Below are 23,863 nucleotides of genomic sequence, written 5' to 3' on the forward strand. Positions count from 1 at the left end.
ACAAAAAAGCAACATCTGAAAGACTAGTCTTATGGCTCAAAAATGGGCTCCTATCCACGTGAGAAAATATCAAGGGGGCAAAACTGTCTGCGGAAGGACAGTACAATACAGTAAAGTAACGGTAATTCCGGCCAAATGGTAAAAGGGCTCCTGACAGGAAGGGTTAGAGAAGAAACAAACAAAATATGATTTAAGCACGGTATTTGTAGCTAGGTTACCCAAATGTGGTATGGGATATTTCACAGATAGGAATTCAGCTTTAAGTGATACAAAATAGTTCACTATCTGGTGGCTGAGAGTTGAGGTGAGAGACCAAATGGCCGGGAGCCTCCCGTTCTCCCACCGGGCAGGGCCAGACCCAACAATTCCAATACAGCCCCTCCGCCGACCTGCATCGAGCTGCAGCCCTCGACTCCAGAGGACATCAATGTAGCATGACACTCAACATGAACCTTTAACTGTTTTCCCCACGAGAAAGGATAAGCACACCTGGCGAGCTTTGTGGGGCGAGCCCCATTTGCCAGGTCCTCGCGCACAGACCATCCGTGCGGTTTGCCTGGGTCTGCTCCTACACAGACCCAATACCTGGAATTCACGGCCCTGCCACTGGTCTTGTTGATGTTCTCTCATTAGCTTCCTATGTTTGCCCCAACATGTCTACTAAAACCCAAGAAAAAAAATGCCCACAGTTTATTCCTAATAAAATAGTACGAAAATGCATTTCCATGCTCTCTGATTAAGACCTGTCATCTTGGGGACACCCGGGGGGGCTCAGCAGTTCAGCCCTGCCTTCAGCCCAGGCCATGACCCCGGAGTCCCGGGATCGAGTCCCGCGTCAGGCTCCCTGCATGGAGCCTACTTCTCCCTCTGCCCGTGTCTCTGCCTCTCTCTCTCTCTCTGTGTCTCTCATGAATAAATAAAATCTTTAGGGAAAAAAAAAAAAAAAAAAAGACCTGGCATCCCTCTTTTCTGTTTCCAACTGAGCCAAAAGAAATATATTTGGCAAAATTTTAGGAAGCAAGATAATAAAAGATAAAAATAAGTCGGCAAAGAAATTTGTGCAGGTCTGTGAATAATGAAAGATAAGAGTCTCTTACATTAAGTATCAGGACTGTAGATCTTGATGACCTGTCAATATCTTATTTTAAAAATTAAACACTTTCATAACATTGAGCATTTTTTAAGTGAAATTTTTGTAGTTTCAGGCAGGTATTCAGCTTAGGGTTTAGGGAAAAGTAAAATAAAGAGAAATCCCAGTCTGGGTCACTATATTAAAAACCATATAATTTGAAGAGAGAAAAGCTCAAGAGATCTAAGCCCCAGACAAAGGGAACTCAAGGGACCAACATCAACCTCAACAGTTAGTCATTAAATGGATTACAGAGAAACTGACTACTTGTATTTCAAATATTTCTGTCCTTCAAATGGTCTCAAAAAGATGTTGCTCTTGCTTTTTTAAAAAAAATAAAGTTAAGAAAAAGCATTTTCAAAATACTCTTATTGGGGGGAAAGTTACCTAACTTCCGCTATTTGTATCTTTTTCATTTTACGACTGAGTTCTTTTGTCCTTTGCTTATTGGTTGGGACTTTTGTCCCAAAAAACAGCAGCTTCATGAAGGTGAAGCAGTGGATTTCAATCACCTGATATAAGGCCTGGAAAGGCATTACGTGGCGGGACACACTCATCTTTCTGGGATGCTCTGGGGGTCACTTTAAAACTAAACAAACGATAGCACTTCCCTGAATACACCTGGAGGGGTTAAAGGCACCCCATCAAGTGGGATTTCAGGATCCTACAGAAGGACTTCAAGGAGCAGCCCAGCGCCGCGTGTAGACGGGAGCTCGTGGACACGCTTTCACTCAGTCCCGTTTGCCACAGGACCGTGCTTACTGGCTTTACCATAGTCAACCCATGTTTTACTTAATGAGAAACACTTCTATTCAGGACTCCAATTGCCTAGCATTAAAAATCATTTTTCATTCCACTCAAGTGTTTTATGCACTCTACTAAAACTGACCACTTGGTTCCCTTGAGTTTAGTCTGAGCAACATCAGCAAAATTAATGGATTAGCAGTGGTCACTTTTTCTCCCAACAAGTTTTAAGTCTCAACTATCAGTTTAAGATCTAAGGACAACAGAATTCTGAAATATCCTGTCACAGGAAAACCAAGCAAGAGTGTGCTAAATAAACGCTGTGATTACTCTGATTGATGAACATGTTATTTCTACCTTGGATGATCCACGTTTCCATTTCCGTTAAAAAACAAAAGTCCCTTGGGCATATTTTCTTTTAGTAAATACAGAATTAGAAGATCATATTACAAAAAAAAAAGATCATATTACATAATTATTTTTGAAAACGTAAATGGTAAAAATAGTAAATTGCTTTTACCGATGGTTCCACAACATAACCTATACCAAAAAGAAACCAACAAAGGAGCAATATACTTCACAACTAAGAACCAAGGAGTTCTTTGAAATAAGGTATAAAATAATATGATGAGCATTTCCCAATTACACCCACACCCCCCAGGCTACCAAGAAAGTCCCTCAATGGAGTTAAAGATGTTGTCTACAAGTCACCAAAACAATCACTACCTTATGAAAACAGAACTGTCAAATTCATTATTTTAAATTCCTTTCTATCACTACTCTAACCACATGAATTTCCCCCAAAACTCCAATAAACCCAGTAGAAGAGGTGGGACAACACACAAACCAGCTCCATCCATTGTCTTTAAGTACAGAAAATCCTTTGGCCAGTGGGAAAATCGACATTTGCAATTTACATATAAAATGACACGTTTCCATCCCAGGTGTACAGCATATGAACATAGTAATCATTTTAATTTTCTAAATCCTCAATTTCGAGTTATCTGTTGCTGCAGAGCTAAAGTCCCAACACACAGGAAAAGGAAACTGATCTAGCCACAACCTCACAAACCGCTCAATCTTTTCCTGGTCCCCCTTGGGTTCCGATCAGCAATGACAGTCTATATTGCTAGATACCAAGAACCTGAAAGTACTTTGTAAATTACTAATTTAACATAACTGATAACCAAAATATTTTTGCAAATGTGAGATCAAAGGAAATGGACAGTTTATCCATCTGGCTCCAGAGGAGGCAAAATTGTAAAGGATTTGCCTGAAATGACTCAGCAAATTGGCAACAAAAATGAAAATCCAATTTCAGCTTCCCACCCAGGCACAGGTTCCAACCTACATGCTATTTTGAAAACTCCAATCTTAAAAAATACATAGTTTGGGGTGAATTTAATGTAAACATAAGCCTATGTCCAAACTTGATCTCTCTGTCTTAACCAAGATAATTTAATGCATTCCCTACCTCGTTTCACCAAGAATTTGAAATGACTCAAAAAGCAGACACAATGAAACCAAACAATAGAAATAAGCAAAATATAACAACTAAGGAAAAGATGTATAAGAACAGAAAGGGAGGAAAGAAAAAAAAGAGCAAAGAAAATGAGAATAAAGATCTGTTGGCGAACGTAACAGGCCCGTGTCTCACATTATCCGTAAGGACCGCGAACCAGGTCCCTCAGAGCTGCCCTCCCAATGTTCCTCGCCTCGTGATACGTACAGAAAACTAGGCTGGAGCAGGCCCAGGAGGAGACGGCAGGGATTGCGGGCCCGGGTGCCTGGATTTCCCCTCCCAGCCTCGGAGACGGGCTGTCGGGCCTGTAATCCGTCTGCGTTGTCCCAACGTGATGTAGGACATGGGGGCTGAGCGCTGCCTTGGAGAAAGCAAAGGGCCTCCAGACACCTTCGTGCTTCCTCAGAGGAGGGCTGAGTGCTGCGGGAGACAAGAACCTCCCAAAGAGCCAGAGCGCGCCCACACACGCACTCCGCCGACCGAGCTGGGGGCCGACGACGCGAGGCATCCCCGCCGAGGGCTACAGCCCGGGAGCTGCTGATGAGACTGCGCAGCCCGCGGCCTGCCCTCCGTAGAAACAGTCTTTCAACCAAGCTTTGGATAAAAACTAGGACGTTTTTAGTTCGAAGTTCAAAATTATGTTTTTCAATGAGGTCGGAATTCGATCCGTTAAGTTAGCCGAGCAAACGGTAAAGTGGCTGCACCTGTGTGAAAACCGAGGGGGCCCGAGCGCGGCTCCCCCTGGCCAACGCCACCCCCCATCCATGCCAAGACCCAGAGCTGGAAAGAAGAGGTCATTCTGCTGCTGTGTTAGGTGCGCCTCTGATTCGTACCTTTGAAAAACCATCTACTGTTTTGCTTTGGGGACAAATTCATACACTTGGAAGCCAAAGTAAATTCCACCTGCCAGCCCTGGCAGCCACAGAACCCACAGAGGCTCTCCGATTGTCCAACACACCCTCAGTCCCGAGGCTCCGCGCCTCTTACCCCCCTATTCACTCCATCTTTGGCAGCCGCGCTGCTTTACCTAGTCTCCGTGCCCAGGGGGAAAAGCTGGCAATAGACGCCCAGACGTGATACCCAATACTTTAATACAGTAAACAAAATCTCAAACACCTGCCATCCTGGCTCCTGCTTGAGATTTCTCTCCTCCATCCATCCCTTTGTCTGACCCCATGAACGGCAAACCTAGTTAAAAAAGTAAATCTAAAACAACTCAACCATGAAAATGGGAATGCCTATGCTTTTCATGTTTTGTTTCGTTTTGTTTTTTCCCTCTGTAGAGAGAGATGCAAATGTGGTGGCTGAAATGGTACCTATTAGAAGCCTGGAACAAATAATCATTTATGGCTACGACTGAAACCTCAACTCTATACCCTCAGAAAGGCTAACCCTCTCTGGTTTCCAAGCTCAAGCAGGTCCCAGCTGGGTACTTTGTAATTTGATCTTGTCATAGGCAATAAGCAGCTATCACATGAGATATGTCAAAAAGATACTATTTTTTGAAAGAATACTGGATAAGGAAAGGCTCTTATTTCTCACTCATCCATAAAAATTGGCACATAGGAAAGTACAAAACCAGTCATCAGTCACCCCAGATTCTCTATAGACAGCGAGGTTTTAAATGGGACTCTCTTTAGGAACCTTTGTGACCAGGTTCCCATTACGCCTGTTTCCTGTTATAACACCACCCAGCGTGAGTGGTGTTTATTTTAGGTCTGCCCCCCCACCCCCCAGACTGTACACACCATGAAGACAGGAATCATCTGTCCTACTTAACCACCATATCCTTGGGACATCACACCGTGCTAAGTATGGAAGAAACATTTAAAATTTATCGAATGAACCATCTAAAGAAATTAAACGGGACAAGTCTTTCTGCTTTTCTTCTTTACTTGCCCTTACTTTTCCCAGACTATTTTCAGCTCAACATCACAGTGGCATCAATTAGGACACGGCTCAGTCCTTGCTCTTAGAGACCAGAGCGATCCAGGAGAAACTGAATAGACAGGAATTGGGAGGTACACAGTCAGGGCGAGCCTGAGTCAGAAACTCGTAGTTTCGAGTACCACAAACCCACCGGAGAGGATGTAAGCACTAATGGGCACATCTCTTGAATTCAAAGGCAGAAGCAGAGTCGAGCTTCTGAAGGTTGGGAGGAGGAGGAGAAAAACCCTCAGCCATCACCTGTTTAGGTTTCTCTCCCTCTTGACCAAGTGGCCCTTCCTCTCGGATTCATACTTCCTTTTAAGTGGATCAGCTTTCACTGTTTCTTTATGCACACGAATGCCCCACAGCTATAAGGTTTACATGTTCCCAGCTCAAGGGACCAGCTGAGGCTGAAACTAGCATTTCTTACTCCAAATTCTAAATTCTGGGAAAACCAGGTTGGCTCAGGAGCCAACAGCCTTAAGCAGGCAAGTCTGGTCTCTCCTGGTTCCCACCTAAAGGGGAAGCAGGGCTTCTCAGACAAGACAGGGAATGAGGACACATCCCCAAAGCTGGTGTGTTTTTGATCATGATGTATCTGCTCACTCCCTACATCCATCAGCCTTCTCACCCTCCCCGGCCCTTCAGGCTCACTCCCAACCATCACACTTAGCCTTCGCCATCCGTTCCTTCTCATCTGACGCCTTAGCCTTCTGCTTCCTCCCCTCCATTAAATGTCAAATTCTTCCTAATGCTACAAAACATTACTGTCCTACCCAAAACATGACAAACACTACATTAAATGGTATTTTAATGAACAAAATACACAAATAAGCCATATATTACATGTACAGGATACTTTACGTTCTCCTCTAGATTTGGAACACTACTGATTACTCGCCACCTGAGACCCATCACAGTCACATCTGCCTTGTGATGCCCACGTCACAGTCTCTAGATACACCCAACCTTTCTACTTATTTTGTGACTAACACCACATAACTGTTTACTAAGCAATCTCTTAACGAAACACCTTTCAATAGAAAGAAATGCAAAACAATCTTTTGGAAATCCAAAGGTATTTCAGGTTTTCTAACTGCCCCCAAATACAGCATAATTCCTTATGCAGTAAGATTCCACCTCTCTCGAGTTCGACAAAACGGACTCTTGCTCGAAGATCAGCTACTCTGTTATCCAAACGCACTTAATTCCTAGGAACATAAAAGCCAGGATGTGATCAATTGTAATGAACACAGACTTTTGAAATTTTTTTTTTTTTTTTTTTTTTTTTTGCCTCTCTGTGGTATTGGAGCCACCGACCAAGGAAAGATTATGGAAATCGTCTTGACCATATGCACCTACTCCTCTGCAAACCCTGGCAACTAGCTCAGTGTCCTGTGCAGAGCACGGATGCAGGAATGATCCACTAGAAAGTGTACTTATGATGTTAACTTTTATCTGTGTATTTATAAATCAATAGTATAGGTGCATGAGGCTTTCTATGTGTTCATATAAACACATGTAAGTGGATCAGAGGCTATAATGTCGGCTATAATGCCAGAAGACAATCTTCTCTAACATACAATCACCTAGAGATCTTATTAAAAATGCAGATTCTGACTCAGGAGATCTAGCATGGAACCCAATATCTGCATTTCTAGTAAGTTCTCAGGTGACCCTAATGTGGTTAGCCCACACACATTTTAATTAAGCAAAGTGATGCCTTTTTCACCCCCTTTGGTAGAAGGTCATATGCAAAATATGCAAATAACCAAAGGGTCCTCCTCCTCAAAGACTGATCAATCACTAGGAAAATGTTTGATAATATTCTCAGGTACTCTTCTTTATTATCAGATTCAAGTCTTCAATAAATATTTACGTACTGAGCAACTTGCCTGGTGTAGGAACTACAGCAAGCCCATAGTTATTCATACAGCTTAATCAATGATAAAAAATGCAACTAGAGGCTTCTCTGTATTCTCAGTGACATTCAAATAAAGAGAGTATCAGAGAGAATGACAGCAAAAAATGCATTTGGATGTGTGTATGGGGAAGAGGCAGATAAGCAATTGCTTAGGACCCTGTGTCTCCATGAGGTTCCTATTCGTGTTCACCTCAAGAAAATTCTTTGCTCACCATCCCTGAGATCTCATCATTCTGCCCAGGTCTGATTCTCCTCTGTCTTCATGGTCATGGGAGTGACATTGTCTGGAGCCGACTCTCAGCTGGCTGGACTAAAGACCTTCCCCACCTCTTCTAGTTAGATAGCATGTCAAGTTTGATGAAAAAAGCAAGATCACAGCTAGGACTGGTTATATCACTCAGAAATCAGAAAAAACAATCAGAGAATTCCTTTCCCTCTCCTTTTACCTGAGCCCTCAGCACTGCCACAGGTCAAGTTCACCTGGGGCTCTCGCTATATAATGCTGTCTGCTGGAGGCACAACGGTTAAGGAGCCAATATAAAAATTACAAGAAGTTTCTTCTTCCCTAATGCTGGACTGAACACTTGGTTCAGCTTCATGATTACCATATATTTCCTAAAAAATTCTAAAGACACGCAAAACCTCAAAGATAATTTGAAAAATCACAGAAAACCTTAATAATTCATTTGTTCACAAACAAGCAAAATTGCTTACTGAAGTTATTACAGCATTCTTTTGCCAGAGGCATAAACTTAATCTACAATTTAGCATGAATTTATTTTGGCTGTACACTGTGGTATATACTTCTCACACTGGGATACTTCTATCAAGGAAAGAGGTGCACACTGCAGAAAGCCAGAGGGTTTATGGGCCCAAACAGCAAACCTGAGGGGTGTTGCTAGGGTATCAATTTTAATTAAGATTGGAAGGAAGGGGACTCAGGGAAATGTTTCCTAATATAACTAATAATGAATTTAAATAATGATCTTATACTCAAAGAAACATGGAATAGGATGCCCACACTTCATTAACTTAATAATAAAACACCAGACTAAAAAGAAATTTCCTACTTTGAGGAGCCAGCTCTTCTCTCCCTGTAGGAGAACTTTGCCAGCACACAAATCTAAGAATCAGTCTCATGCATCTTTTAAAAATAGATTTTTAAAGAGTAGCTACTTATCAGTACAAGGACATATATTGCATGTAAGAGCTCGAGGAAATGAGACTGACCTCCCATTAGAATGTTTCAATCTGAAGCAAATCCTTGTGAGAACAAAAATCGTCCATGTGGACTCTCTTGTATTTGAATGAATAACATAGCAATAATGCAAAAACTGACTTCACAAATGTAATCACAGGGCAAAATTTCAAATGTTGAAGGAGGTACTCCACAAAAAAGTTAGACAAAAAGTTGGAAAAGAGGGAGACAGCTATAATCTGAGATAACTATGTGCTGTAGTCCTTCTCCCATTAATCTTATTCAGAAACTGTGAATATATAGTCAATATCAGAACAATTTTCTTATTTTACATACTGAGAGCCACAATGACTTAATATGGTACTTTCAACCCTCAGATATCCCTACTCAAGAAGATACAGAGAAGGCAATCTGGAAAGGAAAGGGAGGTGGGGTCCATGTCTGATTTTTTTAAGACAGAGATCGAGATACTTACAAGGCATCACATAGTATATGCTTGGCCAATACTGTCCGCTATCTCTCTTTAGCCACACACGAACGGTCCTACAAGAAGAAAAAAAGTGTGTTAAATCATAGTGTTTTTAATCATGGGATAATAATTTATAAAAAGTAATTTCAATATATTTGCTATATTCATATCAACTTCAATTAAATAAATTTTTTTAGAATATGCTAGTACAACATTTTACTATGGATGTTGTTATCTCAACAAAAATAAATACAGGTGACATCACAGGAAATGGCAGAGTAGGAAGTTCCAGAAATCAGTCCCTACTCCAAATCCAATATCAAGCTGGCAAAAGCCATCAGAATCGCTATTTTAGAACTCATAGGTCTAGTTAGGTGCTTGCAGCATCTAAAAATCACAAATATGTGGAAATTAAACAACATAACCACAAATAGCCAATGGATCAAAGAAGAATCACTAGGGAAAAAAGAAAAAGAAGAAAAAAAGAATCCCTAGGAAAATCAGAAGATATATTGAAATGAATGAAAATAAAAACAACATAAAAAAACTTATGAGGAGCAGTGAAAGCAGGGTCATTTATAGTAAATGCCTTTATTAAAACAAAAGAAAGATCTCAAATCAACAACCTCACTTCACGCTTTATGGGACTAAAAACAGAAAAGCAAACTAAACGCAAAGCCAGCAGAGAGAAGTACATATTAAAGATTAAAACAGAGAAAAATAAGATAGCGATTAGAAAGCCAAAGACAGAATCAGAGAAACTAAAATGTGGCTCTGTGAAAAGGTCACCAAAACTAAGAAACCTTCAGCTAAATGGATTACAAAAAAGCAAAGAGAATGGAAGTAGTTAAAATCAGAAATGAAAGTGAGAACATTACTACCCTAAAAGAAATGAAACGTGCTATGAACTGTATGCCTGTAAATTTGAGAATCTACATTAAATGGAAAAAATCCCCAGAAACACACAATCTACCAAAACTAACTCAAAAAGAAATAATCTCAACAGGCCTGTAACAAGTCAAAAGATAGAATCAGTAATCAAAAATAATAGTGCAGACCAGATGGCTTCACTGAATTCAATCAAACATTTCAAGAAAAAACAACAATCCTACTCAACCTTCCAAAATACAAAGAGGAAGGACGACTTAACTTTGAGGCCAGCATTACCTGATACCAAAGGAAATAAAGGACTTGCACAGACACAAATACAAACGTTGCTGAAAGAAATTAAAGATACAAATAAATGGGAAGGCAATCCATGTTCATCAATTGGAAGACTAGATATATGACAACACTCCCCAAAGCAATCTATAGACTGAATGCAATCCCTATCAAAATTCCAATGGCTTTTATTGCAGAAATGGAAACATCAATCTTCAAATCCATATGGAATTGCAAAAAGCCCCAAACAGCCACAACGATATTGGTAAGAAAAAGTTGAACACCTCCTACTTCCTTATTTCAAAACTTAACTGCAAGTCTACAGTAATCATAACAGCACAGTATTATTAGCATAAGGATAGATATGGATCAAGATAGGCTCCAACATCTATGGATCATAAATTTTTGACAAGGATGCCAGGATACTTTCCCACTTAAGTATCTATACTTAAGAGATAGATCAATGACCTAAATATTGCAGCTAAAACTGAAATTATTAAAGGAGAATACGGAGGCAAATCTTCGTGACCTTGCATTCATTCAATAATGGATTCTTGAATTGGATGCCACAGCCTTTAGTACAAAAAATAAATAAATAAATTAGACCTCATAAAAATTCAAAACTTTTCTGCAACAATGGACATCAACAAGGGAGTGGAAGGACTACCTACAGAATGGGCGAAAATGTTTGCAAATCCTATAGATGAGGGAGATTTAGTGCTCATACTCTGTAAGAAACTCCTGCAACTCAACAATGACAAAATGACAAGAAAACCAATTAAAGAGTAAGCAAAGGACGTTAGCAGAAATTTCCCAAAAGATAAACAAGTGACCAAGAAACACATGAAAAGATGCTCAACATCACCGGTCAATAGGAAATGCAAATCAAAACTGTAGTAAGATGCCATTTCACACTCACTAGAAAGGCTACAATAATTTTTTTTAATGGAAGTAAGTGTTCTAAAGGCTGTAGAGAAATAGGAACCTTCATACATCGCTGGCAGGAATATAAAATGACGCAGCCATTGTTGAAAATACCTTGGCAGTTCCTCAAAAAGCGTTAAACCACATGACCCACTACTTCTACTCCTAGGTATCGGCTCAAAAGAATTGAAAACAGGTATGCAAACAGGGATGTGTTCATGTATGTTCATTAAAGCACAATTCTTGCCATTTGTAACAACATGGATGGATGCAGAGGATACTGCTGGTGAAATAAGTCAGTCAGAGAGACATATGCCATCTGCATTCACTTATACGGGGAATATAAGAAATAATAGACTCTTAAAAATAGAGAACAAACTGGTAGTTAGTTGCCAGAGGGACGGTGGGTGGGGGGTGGGTAAAACAGGTGAAGGGATTAAGGGTACACTGATCCTGATGAGCACAGAGTGATGTACGGAACTGCTGAATCACTACGCTGTACACCTGAAACTAATATAACACTGTATGGTAGGTACACTGCAATTTACCCCCCCAAAAATTTTTAAAACAAACAATAACAGCACAATTCACAATAGCCAATAGGTATAAACACGCCAAATGTCTATCAGCAGATGAACGGATAAACAAATCGTATGGACAGAATATAATATTATCAGCCATGAAAGGGAATGAAGTACTGATAACACGCTAAACTTGTATGAACCTCAAACGCACTACACTAACGTAAAAGCAGCCAGACAAAAAAGGTCACATAACATTTGATTCTTTTCAATGAAACGTCCAGAATAGACAAATCTGTAGGGACAGCAAGATTAGAGGTTGTCAGGGGATGAGGCTGGGGTCAAAAGGGGAGTAATTACCCAGTGGGTACTTATGGGGTCGTGACACAGTTTTTTTTTTTTTTTCATATTTTTTTTAAAGATTTATTTATTTATGATAGACATAGAGACAGAGAGAGGCAGAGACAGGCTCCATGCCGGGAGCCCAACGTGGGACTCGATCCCGGGACTCCAGGATCGCGCCCTGGGCCAAAGGCAGGCGCTAAACTGCTGAGCCACCCAGGGATCCCCCGTGACACAGTTTTGAAACTAAAGATAGTTGGTGGTTAAGACCACACTGTGCATGCACTAAATGCCACCAAATTGTAAATTTTAAAGTGGTTCACTGTATGTTATGCAAATTTCACTGCAATAAAAATTTAAGAAGAACAATCAATACAGACTTTGCCTGGAGTTGAGGCAACCACCTTCGATCATGAGACAACAAGCTCGAGGACAGGAGGAGACAGGCTGAGGTCAACAGGGTTGAAGATGGAAAGGGCCTGGCCTCAGTAATACCCCGATCCACCAACCCTTTAGACGGACTCTAGATATGTCTGAGAGGATTTCCGTTACTTTTACCCTAAGCCACTGTTAGATGGATTTTGTTACCAGGATCTGAATACATGTTAGCAGATAGAGAAGATGAAGGGAAGGAACATCTTTCCTTAGGTTTGGGGTCTGTCCAACTACATGACGGGGCTGTCACTCAGAGATGAGGAACAATGGAAAAGAGCAGGACATGAGGTGAGAATTATGAGCTCAATTTTGAACATTTAGGGATCCCTGGGTGGCGCAGTGGTTTGGCGCCTGCCTTTGGCCCAGGGTGCGATCCTGGAGACCCGGGATCGAGTCCCACATCGGGCTCCCGGTGCATGGAGCCTGCTTCTCCCTCTGCCTGTGTCTCTGCCTCTCTCTCTCTCTCTGTGTGACTATCGTAAGTAAATAAAAATTAAAAAAAAATTTTTTTTGAACATTTAAATCAAAGGTGTCTTGGTGCACCGGGGTGGCTCAGTGGTTGAGTGTCTGCCTTCGGCTCAGGGCGTGATCCCGGGGTCCTGGGATCGAGTCTCACATAGGGCTGGCTCCCTGCATGGAGCCTGCTTCTCCCTCTGCCTGTGTCTCTGCCTCTCTCTGTGTGTCTCTCATGAATAAATTTTTAATTTTTAAATTAATATTTAAAATTTTAAATTTAAGATTTTTACATAAAATCTTTAAAAATACAAAATAATAAAACTTTTAAAAATAAATAAACCAGAGGTGTGTTTAAGTTAGCGAAGAGTTCCTAGTTAGTGAAAGATGAAAAATATAACTAGAACTTTCGGCAGAAAGTTGTTGCAAAGATTAAATGTAAGGTTCTTTTTTTATTATTTTAGAGAGAAAGAGAGCACATGAGCAGGGGGGAGGGACGGAGGAAGAGGGGGAGAGAGAATCTCAAACAGCCTGCCCGATGAGTGCGGGGCCTGACATGGGGCTCGATCTCATGACTTTGAGATCATGACCAGAGCAGAAATCAAGAGTTGAATCCTCAATTCCAACTGAGCCACCCTGGCACCCCTCAACGTAAGGTACTTGACATACAGCATACAGGAAGCACTCAATAATTGGCAAGGATTATTATTATTGTCATTATTATCACTTTTTTTTTAAAAAAAACACACTAATCCACCATAGCTTGGGAGAGTTTAAGATCCAAGGTCTTTCTGGCTTGCCAACATGCTGAACATGTGAAGGGATTTTTTGCTCAATCTACAAAGATATCCTATCAACTATTCATCCAGTCCCTTATGCATTTCTTTCACAGGTACTGAGCACCTGCTACGTGCCAGGCACTGTGCAGGAGCTCCCTGTGGACAAACAAGTAAACATCACGACAACCATGAATGACAAGGGCTCTGAGGGATTTTAAATCCCTGTACGGCAATGTAGGAAAGGAATCTCATCCACCGGGAGGAGGGTAGCAGCCTCAGGAAGTGCTGACTCTGGAGGGACGGCGTTATCTGTCACTCTATTTACTTCCTTCATTGCCCTGGCCACAATCTGTTATTTGATTTACCTGCTTGTAAATGTCTTTATTATCTGAAAAGTAAAAATAAGAAAATAGCATGGCGATAAAGAACATCTTTTCTTGCTCACTAGTATCTACCCAGAGGCTGCCAGAGTGCATCACACATGGCAAATACATGATAAATATTTGTTGGGTGGATGAAAATAGGTTGGTCTAAGGCAGCAGAGACGCTGGCTGTCTAAGCTAGACTCATTCTCCTCTGCCTCCCTTGCAGCGCTTACGGTGACCTGGGAGGGATGGGCAGGGCGCGAGGGCCAGTAAATGGAAGACAACACACCCGGAGCGACACAGGCTGCTGGGCAGAGGTGATCGGCTACGGAAACCACTGTAAGCGAACAAAAAGAAGTCTGCTGGGCTTTTCAAGGGGCTGTTTGGCCAACAAAATTCCAATACGTGGCCTCCCAACAACCCCAACAGCTACGGCTCTCCTGTCCGAGAGGAGGGCTCTGAAGCACAGGGAGCCCCAGGACACAGAGCCACGACCCAGGCAGGCTAACCCCAAAGGCTGCGCTCTCCCAACCACACTATGCAAAACTGCTCCCAGCACGGCAGGGACAGGAAGGCAGGAGAACAGGGCAGGTTTCATTTTCAACATACTGAGTTTAAAATAACTGCAGATGTGGAACAGCGTCTTCCATGAAGAGCAGAGCTGAAGGCAGCTCCGCCACCACGCACACCAGGTCGTAGAGCACCGCGATGTCACCGCAGCCAACGCTCCTGGCCTTTCAGGTGCACAAACTCTCAGCTTACACAGATACGCATGTATAGACAGACACTTAAGTAACAGAGATTCTAAAAATCCCGGTAGAAAAGGCACATGACAATACAGCTAATACAGGTCTGTTTTAAGATTTTTTTAAACAGCTGTATAGGTCAAAAGGGTGGCTGGCTAATGTTAGTTTTCACTTTAATAGTAGTGACAAACATTTTTGCGGGAACAACAGCCCCCAAAACACTCTGTGTATATAGTTAATCCTTACAATAGCTCTGTGAACAAATCACCCTTCAGAGGTGAGAAGGCCCAGAGAATTTCAGCAATTTGCCTGAACTAATAATCTGCCTGAACCAAAACCTGTGATTTTAAACTCTGTGCTCTCTTCACTAGATATATTGCCTTCCTTACACCAACATATATCAAGAATTGATAAATTTTACAATAAAAGCAAAACTATAAAAATAAATAAATAAATAAAATAAAAAAAAACTATAAAAATGTTTGTTCCCTTATCTTTAGAGGTATAATAACAGTTAAAAACTTTAAAAAAAAAAAAAAGCACTACATCCTAAAGGTCAAAAGTAAAATTTGGATAGCTAGGAATTCCCCCAGATAAATGCAAATTTCCTAGATAAATGTTAATTCCACTATACAAAGCCTATAGGTACTAATTTCTTGGCAAATTATATTTTTAAAGCAGCATAAAAAGACTTTAATAGTGAGTGGAAATTTTTTTCCTTGAAAAAAATCCAAGAAAGACACTCAGCTGTGATTGCGAGTCAGGCTAAGCCAGTAGAGGTCAGTGTCCTGGAGAAGAATGCAGGTGCCTCCGAAGGCCAGAGGCGCAGCACTCACCCCGACACAGAGCCCCGGTTCCCGGCAACCCCACGGGGCCAGACACACGGTGCCAGACACACGGTGCCAGGCGGCTGCCCCCGCGCCAGGCCGGTCCTCTCCTCCCAGCTCCTCCTCTCCCGCTCGCAGTCAGGGCAGCCAGGGAGGGGAGAAATTCTCATCTCAAAACTAGTAAGACAAGGCCCCGCAGCGGGTCTGCGGCGCGGAGGCGGCTGCCTCTCCTGGTCCATACTGGACACAGCTGACCACATTTCAACAGGTAAGAATCATTTTAAATATTACCCTTAAACCAAAAAAAGTTCTTCTTTTGCTTCTATTTTAAGGTGAAAGCAGAGGTCGGTGCACTGTAATATTTATCAGAACCCCACCCTGCTCAGGACTAGGCTGCTCCTCGGCTGAGTTCTCCACACCATCGGGGACGGCATCGTCTTTAGTCCCACTGGCGTCTGCCCAGGGCCGAGCTCCACACCAGGCCCAAGCGTGGGCTCGTCATTCCTAACACATCAAGGGGATCGGTCACGAGTTCCTCCCTGCCACCCACCCCGACTGTCCACTGCCAGGAGATGTTCTGATCACACCTGCAGAGACCTTGTGCGGAGTGGCAGCAAGGACACGGGCCTGAAACCCAGCGATCCACACACTGTGCTGGGGGGTCATGGGTGCGGATCTGTGGCTCCTGAGTCCGCCAGCACCTAAAGAAACGGAGGGGAAGGGCACCCGGCACTGCCTCCACGCAGCCTTCATGGGGTAGGTGTGGCCGCCTCCTGCCTGCGGCAGCAGCCAACATGACCACATGGAGCTCAGGCGCTGCTCCAGCAGCGAAGCCCACTGCTCCCCTGGGGAGGGTCCCACACTGCAGCCCACACTTGACTTTCTGCTCTCCAGCGGCGCTCGTCTACGTGAGCCGGCCACGGGGTTCCACAGCCCACAGCCGCTGCTGAACAGACCGTGCGCACAGGTGCGTGTGGCCGGCCACCCCATCCTCCCGGGAAAGCACACCCTGGCTCTGAGCTCCAGCGGTCCTGGCGAGTCCACTTAGACGGAGGCGAGGAGCTGCAGAGACGTCCACCATCCGGATTTCCCGACTGCTGAAATCCAGTAGTGAGGGGTCTGCCCCGTGGCTCACGAGTGCATTTACAACATTCCGATTCATTCACAAACACCTAGTAGGTGCCCACGAGGCCCGCGTATAGGAAACGCACTGGAACCACAGAGACCACCCCGCGCCACCAATGTTCCAGAAGCTCCCCACGCGGCACTGCAGCCCAGCCAGGTAGGAGCTGGGGGAGACGCCACGCTGGTCAGGAAACACGCGGGGCTTCGAGCCCTGACATGGGGCCTGGGTCAGGAGGTGTGAGCGTCCCCAGGGGACGGTGTCTGGGGTGCAGGACTGGGGGTGGGGGTGACGGGGGCACCTGAGGACAGCGGCAAGGGCAGCAGGGGCGCAGGTGGGGGTGATGGGATGCGAGCTGGACAATGGGGCGGGCAGGAGGCCGCCCTCCTGAGTCTGGGTTTTACCCTGAGGACTGCGGGGAGCCACTGAAGGCCTCGTGCCAGTCAGAAAACCACAATTTGTTTGTTTGTTTAGGGAAGCCTGGAGAAAACCTGCTTATCCTGAAGCAACCGGGCCGGCCAGCCAGGAGGCCAGGCCTAAAAGGAGAAGAGAAGAAGGAGACGGTAGAGCATGCAGGAGGGAAGCATGCAGACTCGGGGCTGACTGCGTGTGGGGAGCTGCACGAGGGGCGGCCCCTGCGGCGAAGATCGCTCCAGCAGGCAATGCTGGCTGCTCCCTGAACGTGCTGCGCCCGGGGTGCTCCAGCTGGGCCTCCCGAGCCGGCACCGGCGGCCACCTGGAGTCCAGGGCGAGGCCTGAGCCGGAGCCCAGCGTCGGGAAGCCACCAGCACACAGGCGAGAGCTAAGCCGCTGGTGAGTGAGGGGGAGAGAGGACCAAGGACAAACGCAGAGCAACAGCAACAATTAGGGGTGCAGCGCGCAGGAGGTCGCAGACCGGGCGAGGGCACCCCACACGGAGAACAAACAGCCTCGCTTCTCAGACACAGCATGGGGCCTGAGTTTTGGTCCACAAAATAAAGTCGTCATAAACATACCCAAGAACAGAACCAAATTCACAGTGCGAACGTGCCCATAATAAAAAACTATCTATATAGGTCAGTTCTCTGAGAGAAGGAGGAAGACCGGGGGCGGTGACAAACAGTATACCACAGGTTGCTAAGCTACTGAATAAAATAAGACGAGGCGTCTACCCATGTTGAAATTCAGGCTTTTAAAAATGTGCCCTAGAATGATGCAACCTTCATTAGTTACCATAGCAATGAGCTCCATTTCCCAGGGGACAATGGTTATTTTTGCCACCGCTGAAGTGCCTGGGGGGCGGGGGGGGGGGGGGGGGGGGGGGGGCCCGGGGCTGGGAGCCGAGGGAGGCCGACCCTGAATTTCCAGGGAGTACTCTCCCCACAGGTCGCACACTGCAGCTCAGTACAAACCGAAGGCAGCCCCCGCGACCCGCCGACGGACAGAGGAACTGGAAGCAACGGGACGTCCGTCAACAACTTTTGGTAGTTTTCACGGTGACTTGTTTAAAGGTGGAAAATGCAAGTAATGTTGCAGAAACTCTCGGAAAACATACCTAAAGGATTTTTTTTACAGCCATTCCTCTAGGATTATTTGTAATAAAACAGACTAGAGTCTCATCATATGCATCCCGATCACACGTGGGGAGTACAGCACGCGCATCGCCTGCCACACTGGCTGCGCGGCCAAGGCCCCAGGACGCTGGGGCTTGCGGTGGGGCTCAGGCTCCCCACCACCCTGCAGGCAGCTGCACGCCAGGCCCGCCGCTGCCCGAGCAACAGTGCCCAAGCACGGACCCCGGGGCGCCCCTAACTTCACCACCTGGAGCTCTGCTTCAAAACAACCAGCCACCTGGGTGCTGGCGGTCAGGTGCGTCAGGAGGGGTGCTGCACGCTGCTGACACCCCGCCGCGTCGGGACTGGCTGGGCCCCTCCCTCAAACCAGAGGTCACATGAGCCTTCACAACTCAGAACTCTAAACAGCACAATCAAGTAGCAGTATCTTCTTGTTTTTTAAAACCTATAAAATGAAGTCTCAAAATGAGGTGAAACAGACGTAAACAGCAGGTGAGAAATTACACACGCACACAAAACACACGGAATTACTGGCTTTGCGATCAAGACTAAGGCCTCGAGAGAAAGAAGCCCCCACAAGGACTTAATTCCGAGGGGTTTCATTACTATTAGGCACTACTCTGGGTCTGCAACTAGTTTCCTTGCATTCTAGCCTGGCTTTGTAGATTCTGATTCTCGGTTCAGCTCTTTGTGGCTGATGTTGGAGCACAGCTCCCCGCCTTTGCGTAGCTGTGGGCTTTAGGGTTCCCAGGCCCCCTCCCTCTCACCTCTCACCGCTGTGACCTGCACCTCCGCTCTCTTGTGTTAGCGGGACTCTCCCGGCAAGCCTGCCAGACTCCTGGGCGGAAGGAAGCTCCGGAGCCACCTTGCCAGCGTCCGAGCAGTCACATGGCCTGTTAATGCTAGTTAGCAAGTCAAGGAATTCTAGGAGAACTTCAAAAAATTTTTATTTTTGGTAAAATAAAAAAGGTAAAAGGTAAAAACCTTTGATTTACCTTTTTTACCTTTGATTTTTTTAAATACCTATAACACTTTTATATATTTAATATGTAGTACTTAGCGCAGAGAAGGTCATGCTTGGAAAAGGTCATGTAAATACATAGAAGAAAGGACAAAGAACAGGAAAGAGAAGAGAAAAAAGCGAACATGTGCCCAGTGCAGTGGTGAAGTGTAACCCAGAGGGCGGCCGAGGAGAGCACCAGAAGGCGAAGCTGGATGGGGTACTGGGGAGCAGCAGGGCTACCTGTTCCTCAGCCAGAGGCCCTCACAGGCTAAAGAGACAGGGGAACAAGCTGTGAACTGTCAGTCTGAGCGATTCAACAACATGAGAGTGTTCATCGCTACCCCCACCAGGAGGAATACGGGCGGAATCACTAGAGGAACAAGAGACTGAAGTAGTGTTCTTGGCCGTCCACACAGCAGGCGGGCATGGTCCGTCGTCACCGCACACCACTGACCGATGCTCAACAGGGACCTAATGAAACAGTGAACGCACGAGCAGTGACTCAGAGGTGCCCTGGCTGCCCCTGCTCCGAGTCCGTAGCACATGCCCTGCTCCCTCCCAGGGAGGCCGCCTATAGCCAAATGGCCAAGGGTCTTACACCCTGGAAAATAAAGCAGAGCTGGGAGGAGAGGCTACTGTTTAATGGGCATGAAGTTTGCATTTGGGAAACGGACAGTAGGGATGGTCGCAAAACACTGTGGATGTCCCCGGTGTCACTGAACTGTGCACCTAAAAATGGTAAAATGGTAAATGTTGTTATGTCTATTTTACCACATTAAAAACTCTTTTTTTTTTTTTTAGTTTTTAAAAAAGAAACAGGCTACCTCTCTGAAAGTGTAACCTTCACAGAGCTGCCAAAGATGCGGCCACGGGAGGGCCAGGACAGGGCATCCCTGCCGGGAACACAGGACAGGAATTCACGCGGCCACTCCCCCACGGAGGGGCAGAGGCTCCCCTGCAGGATGCACGGGCACCTGGGACTCGGGCTGCAGGAATCAGGCTCGGCGTCCAGGGATAAAGGGCACAAAGCAGAGCTTCTGAGCCGTGTGGGAGGGCACGCTTACAGAACGGGGGCCTCAGAACAGGGCTCTGGCGGCGCAGCAGCCTGGGCCGGGCCGACACCCCGGGAGGCCTCGAGCGGCCGCACAGCAGCCACGGGCCGGACACAGAGCCGGGGGTGGCCGCAACGGTTCCAGCCCGGGGAGCCCCACAGCTGACGACGGCAGACTGCGCCTCGGTTACTCCCCACGTTGGAAAAACAGGGAAAACCTCAAAAAGGCAACTAACTTTTCCAGAAAGAGAAGCTGGAGGACCGCACCGACTTTCAGCACGACTGCAGAATAGACGCAGAAAGACCTTTCCGACTAACGCAAACGCTGGCTGCAATTCAGCAGAAGGTGGTTTTCTTTTTATTGTTGTTACTTTAAAACCTGTTTAAAAGTGAGGGATCTGCAGATCCCCAAAATTCTAATAAGGGAGTTCTTAGCACTTTTTAACTGTAATGTTTTTAACTTTAAGAACTTCTGCTGGACCCTGTAGATCCCAAGTATCCATTTCATTGTCACACTGGTGTGGGCTATAGGAGAAAAGGTCTAGGCCTAAACGACAGGGGGAGTCTAGTAAGAAACCTTATTTAAGGATTCCAAACGCTACACCCTGGGTGCAAGAGTTTATAAGAAATAAATCTCCCCATGCAGAGATGGGACAGTAAGGAAACTTATCTACCTAAAAATCAATCAATCAATAAAGCTGTTCTCCACAAGCTGACCCTCATGAAACATCCAGTACAAACTTATTCTCTAATGGAGAATTTAATAAGTGGTCCTAAATCTATGATGTCCTCAGGCAACCATAGAAGCAAAAGCAAGTCTTACAGAGGAACTCACTTTCAAGGACACCTGAAAAACTTTCCCCAGGTGAGGTTCTAAGGAAAATGAATGGATCCAGTTTTTAAAAATAAAACCCACCAGGAAACTAGGTATCAGAGTGAGAACCAACAAAAATTACAGAGCAAAAAAGGGACCAATAAAGACTTCAGATACTAAAATCATCAGAAAGAGATATAAAATAACTACATTTACTGTGTTTCAAAAGTAAGAGGTTAAAAAATGAAGACAGTAAGTGGACTGAAAAAAACAACTTCTGAAAATGAAAAAAATGTATTACTGAAGTAAAAATTTCAATAGACAAATGGAACAGATTAGATACAATCAAAGAGAGGATTTATAAACTAAAAGATAAATGAGGGACGCCTGGGTGGCTCAGCGGTGGAGCGTCTGCCTCTGGCTCAGGGCATGACCCCGGAGGTCCCAGGATCAAGTCCCTGCAGGGAGCCCGCTTCTCCCTCTGCCTGTGTCTCTACCTCTGTGTGTGTGTGTGTGTGTGTGTGTCTGTGTGTGTGTGTGTGTGTCTCATGAATAAAGAAATAAAATCTTTAAGGCCCCTGCCAAAACTGATCTGATGCTTCTGAGCAGGGGCCCCTGGGGATGGCTACTGCCCAGAGAGATGGAGGACAGCGACCGGAGAGGTCTCCGCGGACGGTCCCCACCCCTGTACGTTTCCCCAGTAAAGTCTTTTAAAAGCCAAAAAAAAAAAAAAAAAAAGAAAAAAAGAGATAAAATCTTTAAAAAAAGAGAGATAAATGAAAAACACTCTACAAGACAATCCTAACAGAACACAATGATATGGAAAATATTAAAAGTTTAAAAACATGAAAGAATAAAAAAGATTAGAATGAGAAGCTCTTACATAATGTATAATTAGAAGGGAATAATACAGAGAAGGGGTAAAAGGGAAGAGTTGAGAGATAAGGGCTTAGCCTCTTAGAGAAATTTTGAAAAATGTCAATTCTAAGATGAAGAAGATAATCAATGGTGGGAAATGAGCCCAGGTCAGATCAAAAGTTATCATTTCCTTTCCTTTTTTTTTTTCTTAAGACTTTTTACTTATTCATTTGAGACAGAAAAAGAGAGAGAATGAGCAGGGGGACGGAGTAGTGGGAGAGGGAGAAGCAGACTCCTCGCTGAGCAGGACAAGAGCCTGAGATGGTGACCTGAGCCAAAGGCAGATGCGTAACCGACTGAGTCACCCAGGCACCTAAAAGTTATCATTTCCTTTCCTAGATAACTGATCAGATTACGACTATAACTCAGTTATGCTCCCATTTCCCTCATGTCCTAGAACTTCAAGCAAAGAAAATATTCTCTAAAAATGCATGTGGTAATGTTAGAGAAAACAGGAATCCAGTCATCCATCATTAGATCATAACCACTTTTCTCTGCTGTCCATGTTCTCATAAGAAACATGCCATATGCATGCTTTTCAACACCACCTCTTGTATTTCGACGGTGACTAGAAATGCTCCATGAAAATATGGACCCAACAAGTTAAGCAAGACATGATTTTGGGAATCATTAACATTCCCAATCATTCCATTAACAAAATTAAAGCAGGGCAGAAAATATAAAGTCCATCCTTTTTGCCTGCCCTACCCTACTTCTCTTTATCCTTTACAAAATACCCTAAGGTGAGTAAAGCAAAGTACCATCATTTCTAGTGAATGTCTGCAGGTGCTGGGGGTCTAGAGAATCAAACAATTTGATCAAAATTACAGAGCAAGATCGTGGGAAAAGTCACATTAAAAGCCTACTTAAAAAAAATAAAAAATAAAAAATAAAAATTTAAAAAAATAAAATAAAATAAAAGCCTACTTTCAGGCAGCCCGGGTGGCTCAGCGGTTTAGTGCCGCCTTCAGCCCAGGGCCTGATCCTGGAGACCCGGGATCGAGTCCCACGTCAGGCTCCCTGCATGGGGCCTGCTTCTCCCTCTGCCTGTGCCTCTGCCCCTCTCTATCTCTCTGTGCCTCTCATGAATAAATAAAAAATCTTAAAGAAAAAAAAAAGAAAGCCTGCTATCTTGGGCACCTGGGTGGCTCAATCGGTTAAACATCTGTCTTTGGCTCAGGTCATGATCCCAGGTCCTGGGATGGAGCCCCGTATCGCTTCAGGCTCCCTGCTCAGCGGGGAGCCTGCTTCTCCCTCTCCCTCTGCCTGCTGCTCCTCCTGCTTGTGTGCTTGATTTCTCTCTCAAATAATTAGATCTTAAAAAAAAAAAAAAAAAAAAGGCCTACTGTCTTAAACACACCATGTAAACCTTGTTTGGATAGTGGTCTGAATAAACACATATAAAAAATATATGTTCTAATTAGGGAAATTTGAACATGCTCAAGGATATGAAGAAGTTATTATTAATTTAGCCCTCCATAGCAGCACTGCGGAATGTGGAACAAGTTATCACTTACAGGATTAACAGGTAAAATGATACAGTAATCTAAAGTTCACTTAAAGTGAATCCCAGAGGAGCACGGGGCGGGCTCTTAATTTCAGGGTCATGAGTTCAAGCCCCACATCAGGCATGGAGCCAAATAAATGAATGAATGAATGAATGAATGAAGTGAATCCCAAAACCCCAAAGCAGGGAGTGGAGAGATACATGAAACAAGATTGGCAGAAGGTTGATCACTGAAGCTGGATGATGGGTATCATCATTATTTTCATGTGTTGTATATGTTGAAATTGTCCAAGATAAATTATTCTTAAAAATCTTGAGGTCTTGGGGGGCACCAGGTGGCTCAGTTAGCCTCATCTGCCTGCGGCTCCAGTCATGATCTCAGGTCCTGGGATTGAGCCCCTCTCCGGGCTCTCTGCTCAGTGGCCA

At 44.5% G+C, this 23,863-nt stretch overlaps 1 protein-coding gene and 1 long non-coding RNA gene across 7 annotated transcripts in view; one reads left to right on the plus strand and one right to left on the minus strand.

Annotated features, from left to right (window-relative positions):
- WDFY2 (WD repeat and FYVE domain containing 2) overlaps positions 1 to 23,863 on the minus strand; it is a 162,455-nt gene that overhangs the window by 86,796 nt on the left and 51,796 nt on the right. For all 5 annotated transcript variants that reach the window (XM_038569406.1, XM_038569409.1, XM_038569405.1 and 2 more), the window contains exon 2: positions 8,922 to 8,989. In XM_038569406.1, coding sequence (XP_038425334.1) covers positions 8,922 to 8,989 — 68 coding nt within the window. The remainder of the gene's footprint in view (positions 1 to 8,921; positions 8,990 to 23,863) is intronic.
- Positions 15,441 to 22,149, plus strand: LOC106557567. Of its 2 annotated transcripts, XR_005376113.1 has the most exons (4): positions 15,441 to 15,736; positions 15,855 to 16,750; positions 17,066 to 17,404; positions 17,957 to 22,149. It is a non-coding gene; the product is annotated as an uncharacterized LOC106557567 (long non-coding RNA). The 2 variants fall into 2 exon arrangements; XR_005376112.1 differs by lacking the exon at positions 17,957 to 22,149 and having other exon boundaries at positions 17,066 to 17,857.

The sequence above is a fragment of the Canis lupus genome, chromosome 22 (assembly GCF_011100685.1).
Source record: "Canis lupus familiaris isolate Mischka breed German Shepherd chromosome 22, alternate assembly UU_Cfam_GSD_1.0, whole genome shotgun sequence".
In the NCBI taxonomy this organism is placed as follows: domain Eukaryota; kingdom Metazoa; phylum Chordata; class Mammalia; order Carnivora; family Canidae; genus Canis; species Canis lupus.